The 11,325-nt window shown below is 41.1% G+C and overlaps 1 protein-coding gene across 1 annotated transcript in view; it reads right to left on the reverse strand.

The window, feature by feature from the left end:
* The window catches only part of RYBP (RING1 and YY1 binding protein), an 87,933-nt gene extending 76,797 nt beyond the window's left edge, over positions 1-11,136 (reverse strand). Inside the window, exon 1 of the mRNA XM_005885069.2 lies at positions 10,835-11,136. Within this exon, the coding sequence (XP_005885131.1) occupies positions 10,835-11,121 (287 nt within the window). The 5' untranslated portion in view covers positions 11,122-11,136. The remainder of the gene's footprint in view (positions 1-10,834) is intronic.
* Between the last annotated feature and the right edge of the window lie 189 nt (positions 11,137-11,325).

Genomic DNA, 11,325 nt, shown 5'->3' on the forward strand with positions numbered 1-11,325 from the left:
CTGCCAAACTATTTTCAAAAAAAAAAAAATTAAAAATGAATTTACTACATATTTTTCAAATCAAGAGACTTGATTTGCTTATCACATACTGCCTGACTTCCCAACTCCCACATGGAACTATCATCTACATCATTTTGAAAATTCGACAAACTAGCATATTAAAACACAGCATGTGAAAAACTATAGTTTCTTAAATATTTGTGGTTTTGGTGAATAAATTGCTCAATAAATAAAAATAATTCTGGATAACAGAATTATGAGTGACCTTTGTTTATGTTTTTAGTTGTTTCCCCCCAAATTTTCTGTAATGAGAAAGTATTACCTTCATTAACTAAATTAAAGGACAAAGAACCAGTGACCACTTATACTAATAAAAGGGTGATATGCTAATCAGACCGGACATCTTCTGGGCAACCTTCCGGATGTCCTTCCGGACAAAGCCACGGTGGCGGGACCGAGGTAGAGGCAGTTAGGGGCGAACAGGCTGGCAGGCAAGAGCAGTTAGGGCGATCAGGCCGGCAGACAGAGGTGGTTAGGGGCTGTCAGGCAGGCAGGGGAGCAGTTAGGGGCATCAGGCAGGCAGGCAGGCAGGCAGAATGGTTAGGGGTGATCAGGCAGGCAGACAGGTGAGCTGTTAGGAGCCAGTGGTCCCAGATTGCAAGAGGGATGTCCCAGATTGGAGAGGTTGCCGGCTGGGCTGAGGGATACTCCCCTTTCCACGGGCACGAATTTTGTGCACTGGGCCTCTAGCATATAATGGTAAAGGAAATTAACCTACAGAACATCACTGACCATTTTTATTCTAACTATGTGATAAAAATTAAGGTGCTGGGGTAAGAAATTATAGTTCGTATTTAGAACTGAGCCTATCATGAGTATTAACCCAGTAACAAACCGAAATGGAGTACTAAACTATGGCAGCTATTTCCTGTCCACCTGGTTAAGTGTCCATTCTCCCTTCAAGTAACAGCTCCTGCAGATGTGTTAGGGTTGGCCAATCACAGTATCCCACCCTCCAGACAACTAAAAATGGTCCAGGAATTGGGCAAGTGACAGGGGTCCTGATTCCTGCAGTTATTCCTTTAATTCTGAGTTCAAATGGTATCCTTGTCTTTTTAGTGTTATCTGGGCCAATAAATTCATTTTTTTTCCAAAATAATGTAGTTTAAGTTAAATTCCATTTCTTACAGCCCTGAATATCCTTGCAGCACTTAAGAAATTAAACAACTTTTAATTTTGTAAAAGAAGAGAACAGTGCATAAACTCATAACCTACGTACATAGTAGTGAAATTATAACTAAATAAAGCGAATGAGTCAAGATTTCAACCTAACAGAATTTATGCAAATTATTAAACAGATTAGTAATGTACAACGTGTACATGGTACAATGACCAAGTTATGAGTAAGTGGACAGCATAACATTTCTATAGCCCAAATGTTCAGTAGCCATTTTAAAACTATCTTTAGGTGCCAGCTTACCAGCACATCCATCCAGTTCCTTATCAGATCTCAAAAGTGGTTTTGCACAACAAAATGGGCCTCTGCTTTATTACCAGGCTTTTCCATATGACTTTTGGTTGCTTAAATGAGCAACCAGAAATGATTAAGAAGCATCCCAGTTACTGTAACGTAGGCCAGTGTGCTAAAATAAAGCTCTAAAACTGAAGCCACTCCTGGAAGCATTGCAAGTGCATTGGCAGCCGTGGGCAAACTACGGCCCGTTTGAAATGAATAAAACTAAAAAAAAAAAAGACCGTACCCTTTTATGTAATGATGTTTACTTTGAATTTATATTAGTTCACACAAACACTCCATCCATGCTTTTGTTCCGGCCCTCCGGTCCAGTTTAAGAACCCATTGTGGCCCTCGAGTCAAAAAGTTTGCCCACCCCTGGGCTACAGTCTCTGAAGCTCTAATTCTGTTTAATTTCTAGTACACATTTAGAAAACAAAGCCAGAAAAGCAGGCATACTACTTTTACAGACATACTTCTAAAGACAACTTTCCCCTAATCTAGTGACATTTATATACACAAGACAGATGCCCTAATATGAAAGAATATTTATTGGAACTCTTAACTATAACAGTTTTACAGGGGACTCCAATTGAAACCCCAGGTCTTCATTTATTCTATACACTAGAGGCCAGATGCAAGAAAATTTGTGCAAGAGTAGGCCTTCCTTCCCCCGGCTGGCCTCCAGCACCCAGGACCCGGGCTGCTTCCCTCGGCCCCGGCTTCGTCCAGAATGACATCTGGTCTAATTAGCATATTACCCTTTTGTTATTATAGATATTTACTGAACCCCTGCCAAGTGCCAGGCACTGTGACAGACATAGGAAAATAAAGCTATGGAAAGAAAGGTCCTGTCCTCAACAAAGATGAAAACAGCAAAAGTGATCAATGACAATACAGTTCAACTGTAATGAGGAGGTCTATCCCAATGGAGGGCGATGGCCAGACATCCAGAAGGACAGACAGGAGTCAGCCAGGGCACAACAGGAAAGGAAAAGCACGTGAAAAGACAATCCAGAGGAGCAGACTGTGTAAAGGTATGGGAACAAGACAGCATGGTCCTTGCTTGGAAAACACCAAGCGATGTGGTAGGAAACGCACAAACTGTTATGGTGGCAGGTGGCGTGATGGCAGACTGCTTCCAGACAGTCTACAGAAAGGGACAGCCAGGCTCTGTCCCGTGCACCTTTCCCTTTCCTTTTAGTTTTTACTGTAATACACCACAGCCATGAAAACAAACAAAAAGACACATCAAAAAAACAAAAAGAAAGAAAGAAAAAACAGCAAAGGACCAAGAAGTCCCTTGTGATGCTGCTTAGGATTTGGACTGTATCCTAGTGGCAGTGGGAACCAGGAGATAATTTAAGTTGCCCAAGAGGAGAGACCCAAGAACCAGCTGGATTTTTGTGTCACGGGCATGTGTGCATGGGGTGGTGCCAGGTGCTTCGTCAATAGTATTTGGGGATTCCAGCCTGTGGGATCAGTGGAAAGGTGTGGATGCCATCTGAAGACAGTAAGTACAGTTAATAAGGAGGTAGGAGGAAACAAAGAACTAATTAACTTGCATAAATCAGTCTATAGAGCAAATCCTACATCCACGAATCATAAAGGCCTAGTTTAAAGCCCAGACTGAGTCCCTCAATGCACCCCCCAGACCAGTGATGGCGAACCTTTTGAGCTCGGCGTGTCAGCATTTTGAAAAACCCTAACTTAACTCTGGTGCCGTGTCACATATAGAAATTTTTTGATATCTGCAACCATAGTAAAACAAAGACTTATACTTTTGATATTTATTTTATATATTTAAATGCCATTTAACAAAGAAAAATCAACCAAAAAATGAGTTCGCGTGTCACCTCTGACACGCGTGTCGTAGTTTCGCCATCAATGCCCTAGACTGAGGGCCTCTACCTCCTCCAAAAAGCACTTGTGTTCTCTACCAGGTACCATCCACGCCATGCCTGCTGTGAAGTTCACTCACTCACTGCTTCACACCACTGGTTATCTTTCCAGGGTCGTACCTTTTCAAAAAGTTTGTTAGGTTCCCTGAAAGCCGTAATTTTCTGTCTATTTAACCAATATCTTGAAATATAAATGACTGATGAACAATACTACCGATGAGAGACAAAGTTTACTTCCACTTATGTATTCTAGAAAGTGCCACACACCAGGTTTTGTCCCTTTCACCTAATGATGTGGGGATTTATGCTACTGTTGGGAGGAGACTCTAGTTGAGAAAGATCCTATCTCTAGAATGCATAAGGTCTGCATGCACAGTTGAGCTCTCAGATATTCTTAGGATTAAACAACCCTGGTTAAATAAGCAAACCACACACAACTGGGATGGGTCTCACAACCCAGACGTGTACATACCATGCGATCCACTTACATAACCTTCAAAAATAAGCAGAACTCATCTCGGGTGTTAGAAGAGTGGCGGGAGGGGAGGGGGAAAGGGGGGTGACAACAGCGTACCAGGGGCTTCTGGTGGTCTCGTACTGTTCTGCTTCTTAACCTGGGTGCTGGTTAGACAGGTGTGCTCACCTAGTGAAAGTTCATCAAGTCTTATTGACTGCACACTTCTTTGTATGTGTGCTGCAGTTCAAAACATTTACTGAAATCAACAGGCAAAAAAACAAGAGAAAGCACCAGTGATGAGGAGTATAAAGGAAGATGCCACAAAGAAAAGGCCCTGGTGATGGGGCAAAAGAGAAAAGAGCCAAAAAGACTGTAGAATGTTTTAGTTCAAGTGGGAAAGCAGACATTTAGAGACCTACTGTCACCTAAAGTACTAATCAATGAATTAGTGCTAACTATTTTGGTAAATTATAGCCACTTAAGGAACTTTTTATTAATTCTAAAATTCCTTCAACATCTATGGAAGCACACTGTAAATGTATGCCACATTAACAAATACACAACTGAATCCATTCTGAATCTCCCACCTAGTAACTAATAAGATATCCTGGCAGCCGGGCTGGTGTGGCTCAGTGTTTGAGCATCAGCCTATGAACCAAGAGGTCGCTGGTTCAATTCCTGGTCAGGGCACATGCCCAGGTTGTGAACTTGATCCCCAGAAGGGGGCATGCAGGAGGCAGCCAATGGATGATGTTTCTCTCTCATCGATGTTTCTATCTCTCTAGCCCTCTCCCTTCCTCTCTTAAAAAAAAAAAAAAGATATACTGGCAAGTTAGCTGGCCTAGGTTTAGTCTGCAACAAGCAACTAAAAAACGTTGCACACAAAGGTTCCAACTCTACTGTTCCATACAAATTAACTAAATGGCACTGGGCAACCTACAGGAATAACTGTCTCCTTTTCCAAAAGAAAGCAGCACTGTTTCTTAGGAAGGCAAATGTGCGTCTCCACAATCTATAAAGCAGCCACATCACCCAGTTCTCATCACTCTGAAGTTCACGATCCTCGAGGCACATGCCCGGGTTTCAGAAGGGGGGTGCAGGAGGCAGCCTATCAGTGATGTTTCTCTCTCGGCGATGTTTCTACCTCTCTATCCCTCTCCCTTCCTCTCTAAACATATTTTAAAAAAGAGAAAAGCACTCTTGTTAAGCAAAGGCTTTGTAAAGTAAGGTATTTCTGCCCTCCTTTGCGGCCTGAAAATTGATTAAAATACAGTGGGGCCTTGACTTACGAGTGGCCCAACTAAGGAGTTTTTTGAGATACGAGCCGTCTCTCGGCCGATTTTTTGCTTTGAGTTGGGAGCTAAAATTCGGGTTACGAGCCAGCTTCAGATACCCCACCGCTAGTTGGCGTAGCGAACGTCACAGTGAACACCACAACATCAGCCCAGCATCACGTGTCTCGCTCGTTCATTTTTTGATTTGACAAAGAGTAATTTGAGTTACGAGCTCCGTCACCGAACGAATTAAACTCGTAAGTCAAGGCCCCACTGTAGTAAATTCCTGATTATAAAGTTCCCGATCCTCCTCTAAATTCTTTGTAGCACTTGCCACTCGCTGAAATTATCTTTACTTGTTTATTTTCTTTCCATAGCATTTTAAGCTCCGTGAGAACAAGGACCTTATCTGTCTTTAGACCACCGTAGCCAGAGCCCAGATGGCTGTGTGCTCAACAAAAACTTGTTAAATAACCACAACTATCCAGGTAATTTACTTTAAGGTCCCCAAGTAGGAGAATACTGTACATATATAAGATCATGTCAGTACCAAGAAATCGGTAGGTTCAAGGTCACCTGTTTCTGGGTGAGAGTAATTGACCCAGCTTTTGTATCAGTTCTGTGGCTGAGAGGTTAGACAAGGTTTGAAAATTTGGAAGACAGGTAATTTTCTATGTATTTTTTGGAGAAATTTTATGAAAGACAAACACTGTAATAAAACCAATGTGACCTAAGGAACAAAAGCCCAGCGGTGGGTGACTGAGCCCCCTGGAAAAGAGGCTTGCCCCTGCTCCAGATTAGGCACCTACTCCTGCTTTCTTGGCGTTCTCCTCCCTGAAAAGTATTACAGGATGATGCACTTTTGAAGCTTCAGCAAAGATGAAAATGTTGACATTATCACTAATTACGTATGTGACCCCCTATACCTTCTAAAGTCCTTCATGACTACTGAAGAGATTTTGAGTTGTCAGCGTGTCGGAGTTTAATGGGAGAAAAAGTCCAGTTACAACTGCAAAGAATCAGGGAACAAGGGAAACATTTTACTCACAAAACAACTGAATACCAACTTCCAATTCAATATCCTAAGTATCAGCTTTTTATTAAGCTCCACAATTGTATCACACATCTGAAGTCAATTCCTCACTTTTGCTTGTCTGAAAATCTCTAGAAACTACCATTTTCAGAGGGGTAGCATTAAAATAAACACGGATTAAATAAAACATGATTTTCAACTCAACATGGTGATAAAATCTGGAGTTGAAGACCAATAAAGTTCTAAATCTCTGGTAATTATGCAATGCAAAAAATTTCCAATTTTTCAAGTGAGTGTGATTTAAGCAGTAGCTACAAGTAAAGAACCATTCATCAGCAAGACTTGCAACCCGTCTTGGTAATTTTTACTTTACAATAAAGACATCACTGCATTCACAAAAACAACAAGACTAAAAGTAAAATATACTTACTCTGCCCAACAGTCAAGAACTTCAATTTAATGGTTAGATAAATGTGCAAATTTGTGGGGTTTTGTTTTTGTTTTTGTTTTTCCTTTTCAAAGCTGGTATCCTCTCTTTTCATGAAACTGGCCAAGTGGGCTAGGAAATACTAGCTATTACCCAGGAGGGAAGTGTTTCTTCCCCACCCACCATCGCCTTACATACACATCTTCAGCTGGAAAGGCTGAGAGTGTGTCAGCAGGGCCGGTGGAGAGGCCGCCTTCCCCACTGCAGGTGGCTCCTCAGTGCCAGGGTCAAGACTTAAAAGTGAATCACACAACAGGTGGGGAGACCACAGGATGGAGATGTTCTAACCTGGTTTGCAGGGAGGGTCCCACACTCCTCAAAATTACTAAAAATCATTACAGTTGGTGAATTTTATGGTATGTATATTATACCCCAATAAAGCAATAAAAAAGTAACCAGCAAGAGGTAGAGACCCAACACATAACTGATACTACATCCAAAAATGTAAGATCTCTATTTCCCCCTGAACCTCCAAGTAGTCTAAGTATATTCCCTCCTTCTCCCCTTAACATATTCCTTAGGAGTTTCTAACCTTCCTTTCATTCTGCTCTATGCTGCTCCAAAAAGGAAGAATAAAATACCTTCTGAATCACTTTCATGACTCCACCTGCAGAATTAAATATATTTGGTATATATGGCAGTAATAGTGAAGAGTAGGCAGGTAATTTTGTAGAAATCAATTCTCCTGTTCTGAAGAAGTAAAGGGAGGGGGACTCCTCCTAACTGATCCCCAAGCCAGACTGCTCCAACCTCCCATCGCTTTTTATACCTCTCTTAGAGCCTTCAGACCTTGGAGTGTGGTCATTCTGGTACCCGTCTTACCAACCTTTAACGCCCTCCTCCTCTCCCCAATGTCTTGAGCAGTATCTTTCACATCCTGAGAATATAAAAATGTTCTCTAGATAAGGGGCAATATTTTCCTAACCCAATTGAGGAATATCAATTCTATTCTCAGAGGATAAATACAGTTCTGAGTCCTACTGGACTACCACTAATTCAAAGCTAACTTCTTGGTTGACTGGTAAATGATGGCAACAATGACGACAAGGAGGATGAACTAACTCAAAAATCACCTTGGGCTAGCCAACCAGCTGCTGTTCTAAAACCAAACACTAGCTCAGAACACAAAACACAATTTCTATGCCAGTCAACAGGTTAGAAAAACTAACAGGTTAGAAAAATTATTTAAAAATTACAAGTTTTTGCATATTACCCAGCATCCAAAAACCGAGCAACAGGATTTCTACTACCATCACTACCAAGTCTGACTAAAACATTATGCAAGGCAGAAAATGTCAAACCTTTGAAGTACAGAGAAAATTACAAGGAAAAGTCCCAGGAAAAAAAACATGAAGTATCTAGGACAATGATGGCGAACCTATGACACGTGTGTCAGAGGTGACACGCGAACTCATTTTTTTGGTTGATTTTTCTTTGTTAAATGGCATTTAATATATAAAATAAATATCAAAAATATAAGTCTTTGTTTTACTATGGTTGCAAATATCAAAAAATTTCTATATGTGACACAGCACCACGGTTAAGTTAGGGTTTTCCAAAATGCTGACACGCTGAGCTCAAAGGGTTTGCCATCACTGATCTAGGATCAGAAAAATTAATCAATATGCTACATAGGATAAGATCAAAACCTGTGAAATTTACCTTTCCACTTGAAGAACAAATATTATTTGCTTTCCATTAGTGATGACTTCTAGACTAGCTCTAAAACACCAAAATACTGGCAGTAACCAAAATGAATCAAATTTAGGGTATGTAAGAGTATCTATCATGAGCTGATAAGACATTAAGTCCTCAGGTCTCTGAAATCTGTGTTCAAAGCCTACTCAATAAAGAAATTACACAAAGATCCTTAAAGATACTAGGTGAGTATCCTATTCCTAAATAGACTCTAAAATATTTTAATTAATAATTAATGTTTACTTAAAAACTGAATTTCACTGTCATCTGTGACTCTGAAAAAAACTTTAAACATCCATATTTTTTTCCGTAGTTTGTAAAATCAAAATCTCCCATGTGCTTCCAAAAAGTTGTTGAGTCAGATTTTTTTTTAAATATATTTTATTGATTTTTTTACAGAGAAGAAGGGAGAGAGATAGAGAGTTAGAAACATCGATGATAGAGAAACATCGATCAGCTGCCTCCTGCACATCTCCTACTGGGGATGTGCCCGCAACCCAGGTACATGCCCTTGAGCGGAATCGAACCTGGGACCTTTCAGTCCACAGGCCGACGTTCTATCCACTGAGGCAAACCGGTTTCGGCTGAGTCAGATTTTTAATACATGTAGAAACTGAAATGCTTTTCATTATTGAGGTAAGTGTTCCCAGCAATATATCATATGCAAACTTTTGAATCTGGTAATAAGTTTCTTTTCACCAGTAAAGTTCTCAAGTTCTTATGAGTTTCCTAGTCACTTACTTGAACATCACCTACGGTAAATCAAAACAAAACCACAATAAAGAGGTCTGGCCTCTGAGGGAATCTACGTGTAAAAAAAAGTACTCACAAATACCATCGCAATTGCTTTAAATAACACATACATTTCTAAACTTCCATGCCACTTGATCAAATTCCCTGTTTTGGATAGCAAAACAAAATCTAGCCCTCCCTGGTCCGGCTCAGTGAATAGAGCATTGGCCCGACTCCTCCCCCACCTTGCCCCTCAGAATGGACTGAAGAGTTCTGGGTTCAGATCCGGCAAGGGCACATCCCTTGATTGCAGGTTCGATTCTGGGTGCGTGCGCGCGTGCTGAAGGCAACCAATGTGTCTTTCTCACATCAGTATTTCTCTGTCTCTCCCCCTCCCTTCCACTCTCTTTAAAAATCAATGGAAAAGTATCCTTGGTGAGGATTAACAACAACAAAAAAAGAGAAAAACCTATTAAGCTCACAATGAGTGTTTTTACTTTAAATTAATCTATTCTATAATACAAAAAAATTGACATGAATTTACTTTAAAAACTACTTATGATGAAATATCTTCACTTGAGTATTTTTATTCAAAGGTCTCCTTTCTAAAAGAGATAGTGGAATTCACAGAACTGTTCCATCAGTAATAGGACCAATTCATCTGTTATATTCTTTAGCCTGCCCAATATCCTATTTAATTCCACATATAAATAAAGCAATGATATCCTAATAGACACACTGAGTTAGTGAAAGAAAAATATCCAGTTAAAACTATGGAGTACTACTACAGTCATACTGGAATACCACCAACTCAAAAACAAGTACCTGATGAAATGAGGCTTCTGGCAATCCAAGTTAAGCCTTCAAGGACTTACCAAAACGCACTCATTCTGTCTCACTTTCACACACATATTCCAATGTCTGCACATTCTATGACATCAAGAATAGTTTAACCTCAAATTATACCATCAGTGAAAGAAACTCAAGATGGAAGTCAGAAGACTGGAAGACTCCAACATCAGCGCTGGCCTCTCACTCCAGTGCCTCTAGATGTGACACCAGATGCAGTTTACTACTTCACCAAAATAAAAAGAAATCCTTTCAGCACTTTTCATTATCATCAAGTTTTAAACGCAAACTTCAATATAGTCACACAATTCATTTCACCATTTTGCAAAATCGTCTTCCATCAGCGCTCTGCGCCAAGATCAGGCAAAAACACACCAAACGGACAGCTAGGCTTTCCAAAAAATGCACTTTATCAAAGCTCAATCTTTATTTTTAAGTGCAAGAAAACAACAAACATTTGCTGCTCAAGACAGGAAAAGCACAACCAGCGTTACTGTATAACCACCACTAAATGTCTCAAAGGGAAAAATAGTTCAAGACCGGCAAATTAAAAACATTCTGCGCAATCCAAAAATAAAAGCTCTTCTGCCCTACAATCAATCCACAGCAAAGTACTGCTTCCTCTCTTTAGGGCGCCAATACCAATGAGCCAATGGATACAAGTATAAAGTAAATTCAGTGTCTGTTTGAAATAAGACAAAAACCAGACATCATTTACTCAACATGAGGCTTTGCAGCCAAAACGAAATACAACCAAAACCACGCATCACCCACCAATGGTAGAAGCCGTAATCAACAAGTTGGAAAGAGGGCAAAACGAATAGCTCACTGCCCTCTCCTCCACATTAAAAACAAAAAAGTCCTTTCACAAAAGGTAACAGTTCAAGTACCTGGTGGAGGTGCCTTTCCTCACATCACAGATGCTGCATTTAAAGGCTTCCGCGCTGTTTCTGAAGGTGCAGACGCTACAATCCCAAAAGCCTTCGTCTGCGGCAGGTTTCGCTTGTCTCTTCGGCCTGCAGAGGAGCGGGGCGAGGGGAGCGGGGCGAGGGGCGAGGAGCGAGGAGGGAAGGGACGGGGCAGGAAGGGGAGACAGCACATCACAGGCGCTGGTGAGCCGTGGTAATTTCGCAGGAATCCTGGGCTGGAAACTTCGCTCCGGCGACCACCCACCCATCCTTTTCCGGAACCAGAAGAGGGACCCGGCCCCCCACCGGTGCCCTGCCACCTCTGGGCCGCGTGGGCACCCGGGAGAAGCGGCAGCCGGCTTATTTTTCTCTTTCATGGACACCATGTTCTTTGGAAGCTTGTTCAGACCAAGTTAATGGCCTTTTAGGCTTCCTCCACGTGAATAGGAGTTCACTTTTTGATAATAAGAATT

This window comes from Myotis brandtii, unplaced genomic scaffold (assembly GCF_000412655.1).
Source record: "Myotis brandtii unplaced genomic scaffold, ASM41265v1 scaffold89, whole genome shotgun sequence".
Taxonomy (NCBI): domain Eukaryota; kingdom Metazoa; phylum Chordata; class Mammalia; order Chiroptera; family Vespertilionidae; genus Myotis; species Myotis brandtii.